Source organism: Apaloderma vittatum, unplaced genomic scaffold (assembly GCF_000703405.1).
Source record: "Apaloderma vittatum isolate BGI_N311 unplaced genomic scaffold, ASM70340v1 scaffold34957, whole genome shotgun sequence".
NCBI lineage: Eukaryota > Metazoa > Chordata > Aves > Trogoniformes > Trogonidae > Apaloderma > Apaloderma vittatum.
This window is the reverse complement of record NW_009727348.1, coordinates 4,353-25,582: the sequence shown is the minus strand read 5'-3', so window position 1 is coordinate 25,582 and position 21,230 is coordinate 4,353. Positions and strand designations below refer to the sequence as shown.

The window sequence follows — 21,230 nt, the reverse complement described above, 5'->3', positions numbered from 1 at the left end:
AAAAAAAAGGAAAAAAAAGGGAAAAAAAAGAGAAAAGAAATAATTAGAAGGAGAAAAGAAAAGCGAAACGAAAGCAAAACATTTTTCCTTGCAGTGTTCAAACTTACACCTCCTATCCCGGGTGCTCTATAGAGACAAGCATGTTACGGGAGAAACAAGTCAATTGGAAACACGGGAGTGTTGGAGACTCTTTTAAAACAAACAAATAAAAAAAACGGGAGGAAAAATGTGCGTGAACCTTCCCTCCCACCAAAGCAAATCCAGTTCAGAAGTTCGTTACCTTTCCACGATATTAACACACAAGAAACAAGGAATTAAAACAGCAGGAAAACCACCCAAACCAGCGGCCGAGCTGGCTCACACGGCGTTTTCTGCGCTCGCTCGGCCGGCTAACGCTGGCTTTGGCTTTGGGGCAGCCTCGGGGACACACAGGCTAACGGGGACACAAAGAGGGCTCCATCCACCCGGAGCCGCCTCTGATCCAGGGGTGGAGGAGACAAACAACTCCACCTTTGTCTCCTGGGTAGTTTCCGAGTGGCCAGAGAGGTAGAGGAAATTCATAAACGAAAGAACAATGAAAAATCCCCGCATTTTTTTCTGTTTTCTTTCTTCTTCTTTTTTTCTTTTTTTAAATAAATTAAAAAAAAGGAACTCAAACCATTCCAGCTAAGCTGTCTGCAAAGGATTCAGCCCTGCCTTAGTGTCGGATCCAGATTTACGCTGGCAAAAGAAGAATTTCGGGTGACAGGGCAGATTTCAAAACGCAATTTTCCAGCTGGCCACAAAAGGCTATTTAAAAATTTAGCTTGGAAACATTAAATTATTAAAAGCCTTCTCTCCATGTGCATGTGATTTAGTGAGCGTGAGACACGAGAGATAGAGAAAGAGAGAGAGAAAGGAGCGCACACAGAGCATGGCTCTGCATCGGACTGCAGAGTTAACGTGAGTGTAGGTGGGAGGCGCTTCCTCTGTCGATGGGATGGAAATGGGAACAGTTTGCTGGGATGTAACTTGTCTTTTTTTCCTCCCAATGGTATTTTTCTTTTTTTTTGGTTTGTTTCTAAAAAAAGCCACAAGGACCAGCCCTGCTCTCTCATTACCAAAAGGCTTTTTGCTGTGGAAAGATATTATAAGCAAAGCTACACACAAACATTATAGGTCAGAGAGAATAAAATAAAATAATGAAGGAAGCAGGAGGGCGACAGCCCCGCTGGGTGTGAGAACATCGAGGGGGCACCGAGTAGAAAGCCAGTCCCCCTGTCACCTGTTCCCCACGCTAGATGGGTGAAGGAGTCTGTCTGCTGGCCGGCCCCGGCTTTCTGTGAGTCTGTGCCCACGGCCAGCGCTCGTGCCCAAGGAACCAGTGACAAATGACGGCTGGCAAAGGGAAAAACAGCTGGGACTGAGGCGAGAAGTGAGAATGCCCCCTCCTGTTGCAATCTGCTGAGATCCAGGGGACAGAGAGCTCAGTGAAGGGGGCTGAGAGGGTCCTCCCCTCCTCTCACACCCGCGTCACTCGAACCGAAACCTTCCCACGTCCAGAGAGCAGGGATCCTTCGGGAGAAGAGGGGATCACGGCCTCTTTGCAGCCAAAGCTGTTCATCCCCCTCCGGGCCCTGCAGGATGATGCCGGCAGATTGCCGGGCACGCTATTTTGGGTCACGCTTGGCTTCGCTGCGGGTGACACAGCCTCGTGTCGCTACTCGGCGGCTCCGGCACCAGCGCTGGCGAGGAAGCCCGGGGGCGCCAGCGAGGAAGCCAGGGTGCTCCAGGAACCCCCCGCACTGCGAGGATCCCACCGATCAACAGCAGCGCTCCCCCTGCGCCCAGGGCCAGGGCCGAACCAAAGAGCTGGGGACAAAGGCAGGCCATGGGGAGGGAGGAATTTGCCAGCGTTGCGAGCCGATGCGCTCCCTACCTCTCACGTAAAGGTTAGCAGGGGAGGAGTAGCGCACTCCGGCGCTGTTGCTGGCGACGCATTCGTACTTCCCCTGGTCTGTCTCCTCGCTGCTCTCGATCTGCAGGCCACCTGCGAGGAGAGAAGAAGACCGCAGCAAAGACACGAGCATCACCACCATGTATTAAGAGAGAGCAACAGCATCAATGCTTCGGTTTTTTTCCTCCCCTTCAGCGCACCGGGACGCTACCTGGGGGTCTCGGGCTGTTAGGTGTGGAGGCATCAACTCCCTGCCAACAGCCCGTCTGTGCTCAGCGTTACGGCTGGACAAGCACCCACCAGGCCAGAGAAAATTCCGTGCCCAGCTCTGTACGGAGCGTCACTCTCCGTACTGGAGCCATCAGCAAAAGCACCAACTTTTGTGGCTTCTGCAATGCAGGCATCCTGCACCAGAACTCACAAAATCCACCTCAATAATCCGTATCACCGTGATCCCCAGAAATCTATCAGGAGGCAGTTGACTTTCCCTCGCTTCATTTGAAGCGGTGACCGTAAAAGTGAAAGGCTTTGTCACCCACTGCCTGGGATCCCCGGAGCATTTTTATCAAGGCTGCCTTTGTTTTGTGCCTAAATACCCAATTCAGAGGAAGCCCACAGGAGATAAGAGTCAGTGTGAAAAGCACCTTTACTGATAGTGAATATTCCCAGAGGAAAACCCTGTAAACACTGCCTTGGAACTTCAAAATTGCCTGTGTGGTTTACAGCAACCGGGCCAAAAGGATTAAGTTTTTTCTTAAACCTGGACATGATTGCAGCCTATGCGGATATACTCACAGCCCATACTAAACACGCCTGTAAGCAAGCATGCAGAGATATGCAGCGTGTAACTACACGGAAGAAAATTGCCTCATTTACCTCAGAAGCCTTCCTCCCTGCAAAACTCCAGTTAAAATACATACTACATAAATAATTCAACAGGCTATCAAATGTTTTATGTATTAGGAGTACATGATTGTACTACAGATATGGACAGAGCTCACATGTGTAAGACTCTTTTAACTCCCATCTCTGGAAAAAAACCCAACCCTAAATACGAAAACCAAACAAATTTCGGCTCAGCATAATATTATTGATAAAATCTCAAGCGAGAAAAGTGCAAATGATATCATTGTTGGCTGCAGATACAGCCTCTTCAGGAAGGAAAAACCAATGTGTTCACACGAGGAGGACAGGGAGCTCGTGTTCCTCCATGTGTGCATGGGTGAGAAAGGATGCTGCGTGGGAAGACGGGAGGCTGTGAGAGCATTTCTGACAGGGATGGGGTGTGATAGCGCAACTCCTGCCAGCATCCACTGCGCCTGGTAGCTCCCAAAGGCAGAACAGATAGAACTAAAAAATAATAGTTAAAAAAAAAAACCAACCCTGCCCGAGCCACTAAACCAAATTAAATTAATTTCAAAAGAATCTGGGGGTATTTCAGCATAACGGGAGGTAGAAAACAAATATACTGGGGCTTCACACTGAGGCACCTGCTGAGCATATTTCATACTGAGTTACAGCTCGAGCATGCTCTGTCATGGGAAAGCTCTGCTTTGGTGGAGAGCTGGCAGCAAGCTTTCCTAGAAACTCCTGCTAATTCGGACACACCCGTGGGTTGCTTCCACTGGCTCCAGACACTTCGTGCGGCTCAATGAGCACTGCTCGCCTGAGCACACCCAAGGGGGGACGAAGCCACACTGCGGAGCAGGAACAGACCCAGGGGAGTGGGTCCCTTTTCACCCTGACCCCTTTCCTCCTGACCGCTGCAGCTTTGCTGATGAATGCATTGGTGAAAATTATACCGTAGAGAGGTCAGTGAGTTCTCAGCACTTGTCAGGAGCCAACGGAGATGACGTGTGAAAAAGTAAATCTCACCTACAGCACCTCCTGTTGCTTTTACCAGGGGAGAATTATGGCCTTTTAAATTTGCCATAAATTTAAATTTTGCATTTAAATTTTTGTAGATAAAACAAAACAGGGTCTTCCAAGGGGTGCACACCCAAATCCTGCTGACTCTCACTGGCAGCCTGGGGTCTGGTACCTTTTAGGCTCCATTAAAGACAGTGCAGAAGCTACTTACCATGAGTATCTCTCCCAGAGAAACCTAAGGGTTAGGAGAGTGGGGAGGAAGGGGAAAGAAGGAGGCTCTAAAGCCAAACAAATGAGGACACTGAGATGGTAAGTGCTGAAGATCTGACCGAGCAAAGGACTCGAAAACTTTCACCACCACCGGCAGCTCATGAGCACATTGCACCAATCAAGAGAAGGTCCTAAGTATTTACTGAGCTTTGATAGCATTTAATGCTCAAGATAAACTTCAGTCCTTCGAAGTCCTGGAGAGATTAGCTCTTAAAACTCTGCCATAAATCTGAGGCAGCACAGCCTGAGACGTCAGTAGAATAACAGTATCGGTATTACCAAGTGCACCCAGCAAACAAAAGAGGACATTATAACCATATATAAAATAAAGACAGGTATAAAAAAAGAAATATCCAGAGGTGAAGCAGGACAAGAAAACACCATAACAACAACAACAACGAGAATCTGTATTGAGCACAGGTCAATGAAACAGGAACTGAGTGGAGAGAAGTGTTTGGAGAGTGGGTGAGTGAGTGAGCTGGGGGTGTCTTACCTCGGATCGGTGTACCTTCTGCAAAGAAAACAAAGAAAAGAAGTGAAAAGACTGTAAAACCCCAAACACCTGGACTGCCTGTGGGAAAAGGACCTGAGTCAAGGAAGACAGTTCCCAGTAGGAAACTTCCTGCTCTACCTCATCTTAAATTACAGGGACAGGCTGAAGAGGGCTGGGGATACTGCAGGTGGGGATGCCCTTTTTAAAGCAGTCCAATTCAGCTGCCTGTTCACAGAGCCCCCTGGGCACTGGGCTTGGAAAGTCTAAAGACTGGCTCTGTTTTGTTGCAAAGAACATCTCCAAGCTCTCAGCTAACACTACCGTTTGCTACTTGCAGATGACCAACCTGCATTTCTCTTCTTCACTGCTGGGGAAAAGAGGTGGCATCACAGTCGTGTTAGCCCAGGCAGGGGAAGGGACATCTGGGTACCTTGCATCACGTTAGGAGTTGCAAGTTTGATCCCACCTCTGCTAGCAAATTTCCAGTTCTAAACTTTAGTTATTGGCACAGGTGCGCGAGGAATTCAAGGGAAGTCCTTATCAGGACTCTTTCAGGGGCTCCGAAGCCACTCTGCGCGAGAGGTGGCCACGCTGCTGTCCCAGGGAAGCGGTTCCCTCAGGCAGCTGCTCTGGAAGCCTCCCTAATGCCAGCGCAGGAGGGGGTTGTATGCAGAGAGAAGAGTCCTGCGGCATTTGCCTGTTGACTGCTTCTCCCTTGGGTTATTTTTACTCAAGCCCCCTCCAGCTGTCTCGGAGTGCCTAACCAAAGTCTCCCGCCTGTGCAGGGCTCATAGGTGAGAGGCAGCGACATCGTGGCCGGTGAACCGTGCCACGGTCAGCAGTACAATCACCGTCCCCCCGTTTGACCTTCTGAGGTTGCAACCATCTTCCTTTGAAAACATGGCAGGTCCTTTTGCTCACAGTGGCATTCACACAGCTTAGCAAAGAAGGGGGTTTAGTTGGTTGGTTTTTACCCCAATCCTGAGAACAGGGCAGATTCCGCAATTCCAAGTATTGCCTCTTGCTTCGTAGAAACGCAAGAGCTTCTCTGTGCCTCCCAGGCAGGGATTGTATAGCACAGTACACGACAAATATCAGCCTTACACTCTCTCCTCTCCCCCAGCAAGGTGCAACAGCATTACAGGTGGGGAAACTTAGGCAGAGGTGAAGCAACTTGCCCAAGGTCACAGAGGGAAGCCTGTGGCAGAGGCAGGAACAGGAGGCAAAGCCTCCTGCACGCCAATCTTCTGCCTCAACCACCAGAAAACCCCTTCCCTCCTTATCCTTCAGCCCAGCTCATCCTTCTTGTGCTGCGGTTCAATCCTCCATTTTCAGGATAAAAGGTAAAAATATATAGATACTGATTACAGTTCACCTTTTTTTTGGTTTTCAAAGGAGATGAGGGAAGAGAGGTATTACAGTGTTAGGATATTAGATTCTAGTTATACTCAGCTTCTAGTTAAGAGGTTAGGTTATCTGCTAGAGAAAAGTTAGCATCTAGTTAGGGTTAGGAACTAGCTAAGGTTAATAAAGCAGGCTGGTTAGCTATCAGGACAAAGGCTGGAGACAGCGCTTGGAAGAGAAAGAGGTGGGGGGAGCGTGTACTTGGGCAGATCTCCACACGGGAGATGGCAGGAAGGTTTTAAAAAGCGAGCGAGAGAGAGAGACTAAGCAGCAAAGGGTTATAGTTCAGTTCAGTGGGAACAAAAACAGCCTCTGATACATCCTTCTGTCTCAAAACTGGAGTGAAAATCTGCCATCTGTGGCACAAATCTGGAACAAGGCTAATGGGAAGACGGTAGAGGAGGGGAAGAGACCCCACCACAACCCACCGCTGTGAAGCTTCCTTGGCTTGACTAAGCCTGGCAATTTCCTGCGAGAGTTCACTCTAATTGACAGGAAAAACACGCTGGAAGTTAGAGCTTTGTAAGCGCAGATACAACAGCTGCTACTACCTTCTTGTGTCGTTGCAGGTTGGCTATTCCCTGATCCCTCTAAGCATCAGCGCTGCCCCTGGAAACAGGTTGTCAGCAGCTCTCAGGCTGTCTTGGAGACAGAGCTCTTGGAGAGCAAGACAAGCCAAGGGGCGGCACCTCGGTCTTCCCAGTTCTAACTCCGGCCCATGGGACAAGTGAGGAGCCAAACACGTTTTGCGAGACGCCCCACACCAGGGCTGGAGGGGATGGAATTTGAATCCAAATGAGGGACTTGCAAGGAAAGCCCAGCAGTTTGAACGGAGGCAGGGACACAGATGGTAGATTTTCACGACTGGAGTTTCACATCTAACCAGCTTCATACTCAATACGGGGGCGGCAGGATGGTGCTGGAAGATGACCTGAAATAGATTAATAATTCTGAAGAATGCTGACAGGTCCTTAAGGTTTGATGGGGGGTCCTGGTCGGGGAGAGGAGGCACCTGCGCTCGGTAGCTGGCGTGCCCGGCGTCCCGACAGCACCAGGCTGTCACTGTCTGGGGCAGAACGAGGGCATCAGCTCGGCAGGAAAGCTAAGGGAGGAAGAACTCACACTAAACGCTGACTTTGTGAGTGAAAAGCTGGTTTTGAGATGCCACGTGCAAACTATTCATATTGCCTTCCCCAGGATCTGGAGATCTGCCTATTTAGGGCAAATTTTGAGGCTGCCTGAGCCCAGATGGCCAGTGTTTAGCAGCAGAGGCAAAAGGCAGCTTGAAAGACTTGTCTCTGGGTTTTAAAGGACCAAGACGGTGCCAGGCAAAATACCACGTGCAGGTGTCCCCCTCTGTCACAGAGGATGGGATCTGCTCTTCCACCATCCCTTCCTCTGACTTCCCACGCACCGGGCTGCCTACGGATTCTCCGAGCCTGGAAAACAGGGAGAAGGAGGACAGTCACCATTGCCATGGCAATGACAGAAAACACATCCCCACCTTCTGTCAGGCCACGTGTGAGAACATGTGTGTGCTGTGCTCCTCTCCCAAGGGCTGCAGAGAGCTTTCTCTTCTAAACAAGCAAGCAATCATCAAGGGTCTTCTGCAATTTTAAAATGCCGGATCCTGGCTGACAGCTGCAATTGCTACATCTCCGATAACAAAAGGGGACTTGGCACACGGAGGAAACGTGACGTGAGCTCTGCAGGCAGGCTCCTGGCTTCTCGAGGGACACAGACAATCTAGAAGTGGTGGTGGGGGGGCTTTGCCTTTGCTCAACCCTTCCCCGCAGCAAATGACTTGTGATTTACAGCTTCGATTTGAAAATGCCGCACCCCCAGCTCTCCCCTCTGAAAATGCCAATAACCCTGTTAGATGTGAAACTCCAAGACCTCCTGCAGGTGTGAACACAATTATCACAGTTCCAGGGTACAAGCTATTGTGTAATTGGGGAATTCCAGGACAACTGTTGCTAAGATACAAAAAAAAAAAATTCTATTCAATGTTAGGAGGTTCATATTTAGCTGTTATCTCTTTATACAAATACATTAATTAGGATGATTATTGTTCTTTTCGTAGCCTGCAATACCCCTGCAGAAATTCATTAAGAGGGCAGAATAACCCTACTGAAAGAGTTAGTAGAAGAAATGCACAGCATGCCTCTCAAGAAGCTGTTACAAAGGTATTAGTTTAGAGGGCAAGGGTTACAAATCTGGACATTAGCAGGTTTGGGGTTCTTTGGTTGGATTTTTTTTGTTGGTTTTTTTTTAATTGAACAAACTTACCAAAGGTCTCTGAGTGTTAAAAAAAAAGTGAGGGAAACAAAAAACAAAAAAGAAGAAGAAAAATAAGTTTGTTATAGCCAGTCATTTAGAAAACAGAAGACACACACAAGACACAAAAGGCTGCAGTGATGCCAGGAGGTAAGGAGGTGGCTGCAGGCTGCCTCCCGCGATCCCCCCTAGGTGGCACGGCTGAGCAAAGGACATTGGCTCCTGCCTCAAATGTCCTGAGAGTGCTTGCTTTGGGGATAAACAGAACTACCACCACTAAGACCACTGAAACTCTTACCCAACCTGGGTCTCTGAGGCTGAGACTGTGTCTAAGGGAAGCAGGAGCCCAGATACAGGTTCCTTCCTTGCCCCTGTGGCTGCCAATTCAGCTTTTCATTCAGTCAAACCTCCCAAGCACTGCAAGATTTCCAACTGCCTAGAAAGTTTATCTGGAGGCGGAAAGGAGGAGAAATGCTGGATGGAGAAAAGTCACTATGGTTACTGACATCTCGCCTCTTCCTCAGTTCTACTGAGGACCCGTAACACAAACGGGTCCCTGGGATGATGTGAATATAATGACCACGGTCTCAGAGGTCCATTTATTTCGCCGGTAAAACACTCAGCTTTAAATATAAACGAGAACAAAATCTGGACACGGCTGCCCAATTTTGCAGAGCTCCGCGTACGACATTTCGCTGGTACCTTTTAATGAGCTGATTTGCATGTTTGCCACTAACTGACGATATAAATTCAGTTCTTAACGCCCTTTGTAACAGAGCAGCAGGGCTGCCATCCTGACGACTTCATCTCTGGGGCAGGACCTGGGGGATTGCCCTGTCCCGTCCTCTCCTGTCCTGCTGCTCCCTGGTCTCCGCTGGGGAGAGACGCCGCGGTCGCTGCCTCCTGCGCTCAACCCACCAGCACAAAGCGCAGCGATGAAGCTGTGATTTAGTACCGGGGTCACTCCTCCTCCCTGCACTCTTTATTCACAGAGGCCTCGTCAAACCCCCGTTAGCTGGGTGTCATTGTCCATCCCCAGGAAGCCAGGCTGGAGTCACACTGGTGACCTGTGGGTGAAAGCCACCGAAGCTCATTCGCAGCGTCCTGAGGCACCCAATGCCCTCATGTGCGCGAGCGCCACGCTTCCCGCAGCAAAGTTTGTTTTCTTGAAAGATAAATTATTAAATTAAGTTCTGACTTTAGCAGCACTCGCATCATCAGCGCTGAAACAGGCATCACCTCGCCCGTCGCACCCAGGTTACAAACCCACACGTGAATCTGCTCTGCCTTGGGCTTAACACGACTCCCTTCCACCGACCAAAATACTAACAGAGTCCGGATGACCCTGACATTAATAGGATTTGCACCTTCACAGGCTGTTACATCCCAGAACAGGCAAGTTTTGAAAAGACCACAGAAGCAGATGAAACAGAAGTCCTGACTGTCCAGGAATTTGCTCTCCCTTTCACACAGGCAACAGGTTTCTGCCCCTAAGGACAACAGGGACGCTTCAGGGTCTCACCAGTTGACTAATTCAAAGCAGCTGTACATGAGATTAATTCTCAGCAGGTAGCTTCTGATTTATCAGAAAGGCCAAGAGTTCGCTCTGAGGCTAACCAATTCACTGGAATAAAAATGTTGCACTCAGGTGGCTTTAAGGAGAACACCAGATCAAACCCAGTTAAAGAGTTTAAAGGCATTCTAGCAAGATGATAAATGTATTAAAAATAATCTGCCTGAGCATTATTCACACTTCAGATCATGGCCACAGAGCACGCTATAATTCTAGTTTACCTCTCATTATTTATGCTGAGTGATTTTTTTTTTTTAATTTGCATTTGCCTCAGCTGTTATGATGAAACAGGGAGGTCAATCTCATCTGCGTTTCTGGGATTCAACAATCCATTCTAATTCAACAAAGCAGTGTAAGTGTCTGCTTGTAAGTTTGCCTCATTGAATAAGGATGCGTTTATGCAGGTGTGTAAAAGCTGCGCTGAACTGGAACTGCGCTGAACCTTTTCAACCGGTGGCCCAAAGAACCAAGGATCTGCACACAGAACCTCTGCCAAACAGGGCAAGAGAAAAACCAGGTGGTTACGCTCTCTGACATCAGTCAAAAACTGATTTCTTCAGAGCCTGTAGGTGTGGGCAGAAGTATTTGGCTCCCACTAAACGACCCCTAAAACGCCCGATACGAACAGAACAACCCCAGCTGCTTGGCTGAAGCCTCTGCTTTCCCTTTGCCTGCAACAATGCCAAAAAAAAGACTCTTGAAAACGCTCCATCTCGCTTGGCCGAAGGAATGTTGTGAGCAGCTGAAGTGACGCGAGTGCTCGCTGGGTCCGACCACACTGACGTGTTTTCTTGGGCTGGGACAAAGCAGTCAGTCCAAGCAGTATTTGAAAAGGATGTCTCGGGTTAGATTTTGTCAAAAGTGAAACCTCTAAAGCTTGTTTTGCAGCAACCAGAGAGAAATTAGGGGGTATTTTAAGTTAAGAACTGGAAGTGCTTGTCATTGGTATTCAAAAATAAATACACCTGTGCCCTCCTCACGTGCACACACTCGCACACACAGAACTGGCAGACCTGGCAAGTATAAAAACAGTTCCTGAACCATGAATATTAGGAGATGCAACACTGACACACACACATACACAAAACAACGAACACTAAACGAACAAAAGAGACAGATGGACAAGCAGATGGGGAAAGACAGAAAACTGACAAGAGCCACGGAGCTGGGGTACATCTGTTCGTGGAGACCCACGCCACGGGCAGTGCCTCTGGGCACCACGGGCTCACTCCAGAACGCTCACAACTGCTCTCCGGCGATGACTGCAGGGACTCGATGCTGGAGAGGTCCTGCAAGACCTGTTCTTCAGCGCCAGCTTTGAAAAGCTCAGTTTACACCAACAGGATCATGTTTTGACAGTCAGAGGCTGCCTGAGCTGTGGACTCTATAGCAGATGCATGTGGCCTAAAACACCATGTCTGCTGCAGTGCTTTTCCTTCTTCCTTACCCAGCTCTTGGTCTGAGGAAGAAACCCTCAGCTCCCATCCAGTTCTCAGCTCCCATCCAGTTCTCAGCTCCCCCTGAGCCAGAAGAGCATCATTATCCAGTGAACTAACTCCTGCATCTCCTGGATGGGAACCAGCTTCCCAGCTGCGATTCCCTTTTTGCCAACTGGGCAGCAGGGAGGGCATCAAGGGTGGTCTGGAGGGCAAAATACTCCAACCACTCCTCAGGCAAGAACATGAGTCCCCAAAACAAAGAAAGTCCATGTCCCAATCCACACCAGTGGTGCCCACGCCCTCTCTTCTGCTTCGGAAACTTCTGAGTGGTCTCTTCCCGCCTCTATCTAGGTCTCAGTTCCTCCAATCTCACACAGAGACCTTACCTGACCTCAGCTGTTTGATCCGCCCGTTGCTCGCGCTGGGGTCGACAGGCAGGAAATCTTTGAACCAAGTGATCTCCGGGTCTGGGTTCCCGCTGGCCGCACAGAGCATTGTGGCTGTTCGGGTCCGCTCCACCACCTTCAGCTGGGGCCCCATATCAATGTTGGGGAAGCCGGGAGGTAACTGGTCCTCTGGTGGTAGAGAGAGGAGGGAGAGTGGTTAAACACGTCCTGGGGAGCGGCGCAGCTCTGGAACAGTTCAATGGAACACACTGAAAAAACCACCAGTCAGGTCTGCAGCCCAGTGCCGCGCGCAGAGCCGCCAGGACGATGGAGCAGAACATCTCCCTTACGGGGAAAGGCTGAAGGAGCTGGGGCTGCTCAGCTTGGAGAAGAGGAGCCTGAGGGGTGACCTCATAAATGTTTATAAATACGGAAAGGGGGGGTGTTTGCAAATATGTAAAGAGTGAGGATGGAGTCAGGCTCTTCTCAGCAATGTCTGATGATAGGACAAGGGGCAACGGGTGCAAGCTGGAGCACAGGAGGTGCCACAAAATATTTGGAAAAACTTCTTCCTTGTGAGGGTGGCAGAGCCTGGCCCAGGCTGCCCAGAGAGGGTGTGGAGTCTCCTGCTCTGGAGACTTTCAAATCCACCTGGACACATTCCTGTGGGACCTAATCTGGGTGATCCTGCTTTGGCAGGGGAGTTGGACTGGATGATCTTTTGAGGTCCCTTCCAACCCCCAACATTCTATGATTCTGCAATTTAAAACAAGGCTACAGTAAACGGTCCATGGATGGCTCGTGAAAACACATTATACAGTAAAATCGACCAGCCTGTCCATTTTGTGTGACTGTTCTGACGTCCTGCAAGAAGATTCTAAATTTAAACACAATCTATCAGAACCTTTTGGGACATGGGAATGGTAATTTCCAAGATTCTCCAGGTCTTGCACGGAATCACTCTGTCAGTGACTCGCACTTATTTGTTTTTCCAGCAGAAGCTGTGCCCACAGAGGGCGGAGACGCCTGCACTGCAGAGGACAGTCCCACTGACGAGGAGGGGCTCATCTTTCCCCTTCAAATCCAACAGTACGAAACAAACTCTACAAGAGAAATAATCAAACTAAGTGAAGAAGCCTGTCAAAGCCACAGTGGAAACTAGGATATAAAAGAGAGGAAACCACCACCCAGCTGTACTCACCAGAGGGAACACCCATACCAATGATAAGCCATGTGCTTTTTAGAGCAAATGTGATTTTTAGAGTTATTAATTCAGAGTGCCGCTGCCCTAGAAGAGGGATGTGGCACCAGCACTGAGCAGATGGGCTCAACCTGCTTCCTCTCAACCCTGTCTTTGCCTCCTCTAATGAGGGTGAGGACGGCAATCCAAAGCAATGCCGACTATTTGTGATAACCAGTACAAAACCCAGTGCTTCCCCCACAATCCTGGTCACCACCTCCTAACTCACATGGGAAAGAGCTGCCTTATGCTGCCTGATAAAGCTCACAAACACGTTATATTTTTTCTCCCCAAAACACCCGTCTTTGGCGCAGGGCAGCACAGAAGGAGGATGCCAGCGCCGAGGTGAGATTTTATGGGGATTCTTCATCAAATGAGGCATGGTGAGGAATCACAGCCTCAGGAATCTATGGTATTGAATCCATCTCAAAAACAGGTGAGGGAACAGAAGGGAAATAACACAGAGAATTAAAAAAAGGTGGGGTTTTTAAAAAAGTGACACACCTCACAATCAGCCCCCTACTGAAACCGATGGGAGCTCTCCCAGGGGCTGCGGAGATGGGCTGGGAACCCTTACCTTCGTTGAGAAACATCCCTGCCAACTGCAAAGGCAACAAGTGCTCATTGCCTACAGCTGGTACGTCACCCACCAGAAGGAACGGAGCCAAACTACCTACAGCTGAACCCAGGGGTGGCAGAACAAGAGAGAAACCCAGTGGCCTTGCTATGGCCTTTCCTGCAGGAGCAGAACCATAGGACCCCAGTACTGATGTATGAGAGCTCCAAGCGCACGCCATTTAAGAGCCGTTCCACATCGCTGTGCCTCACGCTCGGCTTCTAAAAATCTATGAAATCACGAAGACAGAGCTTGGGGGTTGTGTGGTGCTCTGATACCCAAGGCCAAGAGACTCTTGACTAATACTGTTATTAGCAGCGCGCAGCTACTGCAGGCAAGAAAAGAGTTTAAATGCCTCAATTGTGTGTTTAAAAATGTGCATTGTTTCTTTCCTCTGACCATTGTTGGAGAGTTATAAAGGATCCATTATGACTCACTCGAGAGTGAAATGTATTAACCACACCTCTCCTCATCCATCAAAGGGATCCAACCACAAACAAAACCACGTACCATTTTGTAACTGCTGAACACACATCTCCCAGTACTTACGGTTGTATAAAGGCGCAGTCATTGTGCTGCACGTGAAGCACCTCTAAACCAGGGTGGTGCATTCTAAATTAGAAGCATGAACATCTTTAACCAGGGACTGAACCAAACCTTGGAGCTGTCAGTTCTCCAGGCTGTGCCTGGGCGTTGTAGGAGCCTCTGTGTGCTGTGGCGGATCGTGTGCGCCGCAAAACCTTCCAAGAGTGAGCTCAGGGCTGAGGGGCCCTGGGAATTGTTTTGCCTTTGCACGGCTTTCAGCCGGGCTTTTAACGTCCTCCCTTCCCTTCTGCTATTTAACCAGGCGGTGGTGTGTTGTTAAGGAGCTGCGGAGCTGCTGCCGCATTGGCTGCAGATGACATCATTATTGATTACTGCTTTTATCCTGCTCCCTGGTGATGCTACTCCACCTGGCTCAAACCCACGGTCCCTTAATTTCATGAACCAATTAATCCACAGAGAGAATAACCCTCCTGACTGGCAGGGGGGGTGTGTGGGAGCCCGTGTGCGTGCACATGTGTGCGTGTGTGTGTGTGTTGGGGAGGCCTGGTACAACTATTATTATGGAGTGTTTCTAATTAAACAAAAATGTTAATCTTGCAGCACAACGTGCAGAATTCCTCTGAGTTTAATTAAAGCAACTGCGACTAGAGGCGTGATCAGATTTGAGGATCAGATCAGCGGAGGAAGCATCTCCGAACATCGCGTATTGCACTGATTCAAGTGCTCAGATTTCCCTCCTGCCAGGAGAGTGAAGCTGCCTTCATCCTCTAACAATTGGATTCCCTGTAATAATGCAATTACAACCTCAACTCAATCCCCACAAGACATGCACACACATGCTCTGCCACCCTCCCCATCAATCCCCAAACCCGTTACCAAATAAATAAATAAGGAAGGGTCTGGATGGCGAATGCTCTTTCTAAAAGCAGCCCAGGCAACTGCGAGAACAAAGGAAGCAAGATGCAAGCTGAAGATGCTTCAAGGACACATCTGGGCAGCTGCCTGCTGCTGAAAACCACGCGGGCTCACACAGGCAAACGTTTTCACGTGTCCCACTTGCTGTATCGACAGAGCATCCCAAATACCTGCTCTGAGCCTGGGTTGTTTAAAGGCCTCCCGGAACGATGAGCCGGCAAATTACCTCAAGGCCACTGAACAAAGTAGAGTGAGAAAGAACGAGGGAGGAGGGATGGAGGGAGGCAGGGAGAGAAGAGCACTTCAGCGTTCATCTATAATAAATCCGACCAGAGGACACGCTCTGTGCTGGGGGACATGCCTCCAACCAAGCTGGGCGCATGCGCTGACACGCAGGCGGTCACGCAGAAAAAGCAAAGGGTCACCGGCTACGGCGAAGGGAGAGGCCGGCGCTCGCCGTCTCCTTGTCGCTCGAGGGTGGCAGCTCTGTGTTTAGGTAATTAGCTGTGCTGAGAATGAGGATGATAACGAAAGATAAAGCGGGTGTTGCTGCTGCTCTTTCTCCCACAGGGTGTGCACGGTTGTTTAATAATTTAGAGGAGGAGGAGGGTGTGAGCAAGTACGGGCGCTACATATTGAATGCAGAAAGGCACCACGAGGATGCTGCTGAAGTAAAGAAGGGGAGTAATTTTTCGCTCTTCTTTGGAGACATGTGGCCCAGCTTGTGGATGCTGGTGGGTCTCTAAGCAGTCAACTGTCCTCATTCCAGCGCGGAAGAGACAAGAACACAGAGACGGAAGAGCTTGAGTGACACCAGTTTTAAGCAGAATCAAGATCAAAATCCAGCACTTCTGAAAGTCATCCTGGTTCTTTTCACGAAGTTTAGGAACACTCACAGCTGCCCCCTCCCCAGCAGGCATCCTGGCACCGCACACCTTGTGAATTTACACCAACTAGTAATTTCCACCAATGAGTACGTACCTGAGTCAACTCAGCCAAAGACAATTTTAATATATGAAGGAGTCTCAGCAACCTGCTCTGTCTGTTGGTAACATTTACTTTGATATGAACATTTTACTCTGAAAATAGTAATAGCCTATCAGCACTTTTAAAACTTAGGCTTACAGACAATACACACACCCTTAGATAAGTGCTGGACTCTGTAACAGGGCAGGTAACACGCTGTCTTCTCTACACTAACGTATCCCTGTGTGCCCTCCTTATAGAGGCACCTGACTTAAAATTGCTCTGACATTATTCCCAAGCGACAGAACTAATCTGCTTTCAACACTGTCTGATTTTCAGGTCACTACAAGGAAAGCAAAACAGGTCAAGTTTGAAGGAAGACTGACAAGAACTTTTCAAGTGGCAAGGTAATATTTCAGAGGGGCCAGCTTTTCTCGAAGATGTGCTCCTGCGGGACTCGATGCTTTCTGCTGAGCACCTAGAACTGATTTTTGTTTACCTTTTGCTGATCTAAAGCCAACAATTATAAAAAGCAACAACACAGCAGGGATCTTGCTAGAACTTTATACATGCCCACACCAGATTGTCCTCTCGGAATAGGAGATGTGCTCGAAAAATTTCAGGTCAAACTGTTAGAGAAATGTAAGAACACTCCATAAAAAGCCATCAACAGGGAATCACTAGCAAAAGAAGTCCTGAAAGCCTGTCCAGAGCAGCCTGAACCATACGCCAGTAGTAAGTACCACAGACCTTACGTGCCTAATAGCCAGTTTTCCTCAATTTTCCAGAGTGCAGTAATCATCAGGAAGAGACAGCATTGGCCAGTGGGCAGTGAGCACTATACCAGGGCACAGTAAATTTTGTTCCATTACATTTAACCGGACCAAGCTCAGGTTTTTATGGAATCATGCTGCATTTACTAATGACTCACAAAGGGTAACCTCCATGGAACTCTCTCAATCAGCTCTGACAGAGCAAAGAACTAAACCAGCTTGGTTGCTGCTTGAATTCCAGCTTGTGTGTCCCAGCCGTGGAGGGAACACAGGCAGAACGCTGCAGCACAGCCCCCCTGTGCTTGCAGCCCACTCAGCTGCTGTCAGCACCGGACAATCCTTCGCAGCCCGAGAATCTCAGGCTACCGAAGAAGTGGAGGGGAGATACAATCTGTATACAGGAAGCAATAATAATAATAATAATAATAATAACAAAAAATAAGTGTAACTTTCTGGGAGTGTGGAGCTTAGAGAAACTACATCAACAGGGAGCTGGGATGTCTGTAGCTTTCTGCCTAAGTTGTAACGAAAAATGACAGCAGCTGGAGTTAACAATAACCAGGAAATGCTTCCCCAAATACACTTCCTTTCCTTTTCTTCATGCTCTGCAGCAATCAGGTTTGCAGGCACTACGTCTAGCCAGCTGTGGAAAGAACAGCAGGTCTCCACAGCCCTCTCAAAACTCAGATCCCTTGAGAAGCAGAGCAGGAAGGACGAACAAGCCAGCAGAACTGGTGTTAAGAGACTTTGTCTAAGTTGAGCAGTGTCCATCGCACACTTTGCTTCTCAGAACCTCCCAAAGATTTCCTCTCCTGCAGCCTCCTGTTATTAAGTGAATACATGGATTTCTATCAGGGTCTGATCCAGGAGTAGTCGTGTGCATAAGCAAAAAGGCGTTTACTCTCAATCCCTCCAGCAGCTGCATCTCATAGGGAAGAATGTGGTTTTTTCTCTCCTGGTCATGAGACTGCACGGGTGTTGCAAAGATCCCGTAACTGTTCCCAGCATGGAGGTGCACCCATGCACGCCTCGCTGTGGGTACAGCAGCGCAGCCAACCAACTGCAGAATCACCACCGAGCCCGTCCCGCAGAGCTGCTGACAGCTGGGGCCCAGGTTTCCAGTACGCCAAGGTAACAGCTTCTGCAAATCACAGCTCACTTTCAGCTCCAAGCTGTGGAGCAGCTCCCATCTTTTCGCTAAGCATTAGCTCTGAAAGTGAGAGAAGAGAGACAGAAAGGAGGAGGTGGCCTTGAGAGGAAAGAGAGAGAAAAGACAAACAGAAGAGTGGGTGAACGCAGAAGCGGGGAGGAAAAAGAGAAGAATAGATGCCAGCACGCTAACTTTGTCAACGTGGAGATTAGTGGATTTGTGCTTGGTCCCTTTTAACTTTCCCAGCACTTAAAAACGCAGATAAAGAAGAGAATCTTTGCTGGGTAAAAGCTAAGGGAAGATTAAGGATGGAGTAACTCCAGCTGAGCAGGGAAGGGGAGGGCATGCTATGAAAACTGCTGCCTTGATGCTCTTCAGCTCTGTCTCGGCCCAGGCCTGCAGCTAATTACTGCTCCCCCCGATTTCATGAACTGGGTACCCGGGCTGCTCTTGCACAGTCAGCTCACAAAGCTACCGAACAAGGGCCTATTAGGCAAACAGAATAGGAGTGCTGGTGAAAGCAGCACACCACGGGGCCAGAGCACACAGCAATGATGTTCCGGCGGGATCAGCAAAGTGCATAATTAGTCAGGCGGTGGGGAGACGGAGCTCCTCTTCTGTCATCCGTCCCTCTAGCTGATGTGTACGGTGCTGATACCGGGAGGAAGAGCTGCAAAAAGACACGGACAAAGCACCTTGGTCTCTAAGGACAAGCTCAGCTTGTCACTCCCCATCCATTTCAGCTTCCTTTTGGTGGAAACCGCCTTAAAAACGCTGTGAGAATCCAGGGGATTCATCAGGGCAGCAGCTGGGTGACAACCTTCTCTCTTGCCACTGCTCGTAGCTAAATTCAAGGGGTAGAAACTTTGAATGCGATTGCAGGGGCACAGCTCCCAAACTGTCACAGCTCCCAGGGAATACACGGGAATAAGTGTGAAGAAGTAGGCTCCCAGGCCTCTGGGAAAACCGGAGCTGTTCCAATCTCCTGGCAGATACATCCCACCACGCGCCGCTAACAGAAGGTTAAATGCCACGCCAGGCAAAGGAGCTGCACGAAGATTGCAGAGCACCTACACAAACCTGTCAGGCATGACTGGACCACGGGCGCGCACGCATCCGGCATCTCGACGACACAGAGCCTGCCAGGTGGGCAGCAGAAGGGATATTCCCTGCTACAAGGGAGGTCAAGAGCTTTGCCATGCGCCCTTTCTGTCTGGTCTTTATTTACTGCCGCGCCTTGGGGATTTGCACACAAATTTCGCTCTGCACTGTTAAAGATGGGCTCGCTGTCTGTTCAAACAAAAGGATTTAAGATGCTCTTGGAGAGAGCGCTGCAATTGCTGAAGAAAAAGCAACTGGCATAGAGGCAGAGCTACCCCTCGGCCTTATGAGGATCACACACCGCCTGGAGCATCTAAAACCGTTGTTAGTCATGCTCACTGCAGAAATAATGGCTCGCGCTGCAAGTAGCCCTATGCAAAAGCCCACGGCTTTTCTAGAGCACCTCCCGCTGATGGCTTCGTCGATAGCCAGCGCTCCCAAGGTAAACTCCCCTCGGCAGCTCTCAGGCAGTTATCCATCACACCCTCTCTGCCAGGATCACTTGCATTACCCTGTGCTTTGAGCAGAGAACGCCACACAGCTTTTTCCCTAAAATGGGTCAATTTTAGCAAGCAGCCTAGCTTAGTGTTTCACACAGTGGTTTTACAGACCTCCGGGGTAATAACGGTAAACAACCAGAGGCATCCACAGCAATAGCATATTGTCCCCTCTCCCACATCAAGTTCAGGGAGCACATTTCAAACAGATGACATGAAGGAGGCATCCACGTAAACATCCTCTATAGTGGGGACAAGCGAAAACAAGAACCAGAACAAAATGGAGAGGGGAACTGTTTTCTCACAGAGTGCACAGAGCAAAGGATCTCTGGAAAGAGAACATGCTCACAAGGGAAATACAGGTATTTTGCACAAGGGAAGAGGCTGGCATTGCTACCAACTGCGTGAAAGTCCATGCAGATCCATAATCATCTCAACCTCAGATTCCTTCACGATGAGGGTTTTTCTGCCTGTCTGCATGAACACTGCCACATTCCTGAGGAGGATGACGGGGAGGTTCTGGTATTGCTCATAAACGTGGGGAAAGGATTTCTATTGGAGGGGAGGGAGAGTCACAGTCATAAGATAATTCAGGTTGGAAGAAGCTCAGCACATCATCCAGTCAAACCTCCTAAAGTGGTCCAGTTTTAGCTTCGCTTCTTACGTAGCAATTTTATGACTCTCTGAGGTAATAATAGCAAACGGATCTGACAGGTCAGAACAAACCAAAAAAAGGACTTAGTGCCTCGGCCATGCATTTTTTTTAACAGCCTTCCCACTCATCTGAAGGAAGGGAGAGGCTGAAGGGTTTCTTCTCCCCTGTGACACTGGCACATGGCAGGCAGGCACGCTCTTTACCTCGGAGGACGGTGAGTTTGGCATGGACGGTGACCTCCCCATGAGGGTTTTGAGCGACACACTCGTAAATGTTCTCATCCCGGGGAGTCCGGAGGGGCTGGATTCTCAAAACAGCACCTGCACTTTCATCAAATTCAATTGTCTGGGGGATAAAAGGAAAGAGAGACACACACGTCAGCCTCCTTGGGTTGCAAGCAGAAGGTTCACTCCTGCTTCTGAAGGAGTTGCCAGGGTATCAGCAAGCACACACCCTCACAAGCACCCTTCAGCAGCTGCCCCACAATCCCCTCCACATAACTGACACGGTCCACTTGTCCCTCCACTGCCCTCAAGGTGACAGAGAACTGTCACATGCCAAACCCCGTCTCTGACCACTGACCCACGGACACCGCTATGTACATCTCAAAGGCTCAGAAAGAACGAACCACGGTGACAGGGTGCGTGGGGTGGGTGTTCAGAGTACAACTGCGATGAAGGAGGAGAAAATGGACCAAGTGAGAACAAAATAAAAACGAACGCCCGCCTTGTTCCTCCATCTGCACGGGCAGCTGACTCCACAAAGCTCCTCTCAGCACACAGCTGCCTGGCAGGGCTCAGTCCCACAGCAAATTCCACAGGATGACCTCCTAGTCCTTGTTCTTCCACTCTCAGTCCTAGCTAAACAATGCCAACTGCTTGGGTCCTGTTGCCAGCAACGCTAATGTCTCCTCCAGGCTGTCCCAGGGTTAAAATCATGAGCCATGGATGGGTAGGAAAGGTGCAGTTACCAGCAGCTTACTTGGGGTTTCTTACGGAAGGAAGAAGACAGCTTTATATTCCAGGAGGGGTTAAAAACCAACAAAACAAAAGAAAAAACTCCAGTAACAGAAGTGAGCCAAGTTCTCTTTTGCGTTGGGACAAACCCAGCTGTTGACATGGCCA

General features: G+C 49.2%; 1 protein-coding gene across 1 annotated transcript in view; it reads right to left on the bottom strand.

Moving 5' to 3' along the window:
* Nucleotides 1–1,918: 1,918 nt before the first annotated feature.
* The window catches only part of LOC104277097 (receptor-type tyrosine-protein phosphatase S-like), a gene marked incomplete at both ends in the record, with an annotated part of 19,631 nt that continues 319 nt past the window's right edge, over nucleotides 1,919–21,230 (bottom strand). The window contains 4 exons of the mRNA XM_009873641.1: nucleotides 1,919–2,029; nucleotides 7,287–7,403; nucleotides 11,648–11,836; nucleotides 20,310–20,451. Coding sequence (XP_009871943.1) covers nucleotides 1,919–2,029; nucleotides 7,287–7,403; nucleotides 11,648–11,836; nucleotides 20,310–20,451 — 559 coding nt within the window. The remainder of the gene's footprint in view (nucleotides 2,030–7,286; nucleotides 7,404–11,647; nucleotides 11,837–20,309; nucleotides 20,452–21,230) is intronic.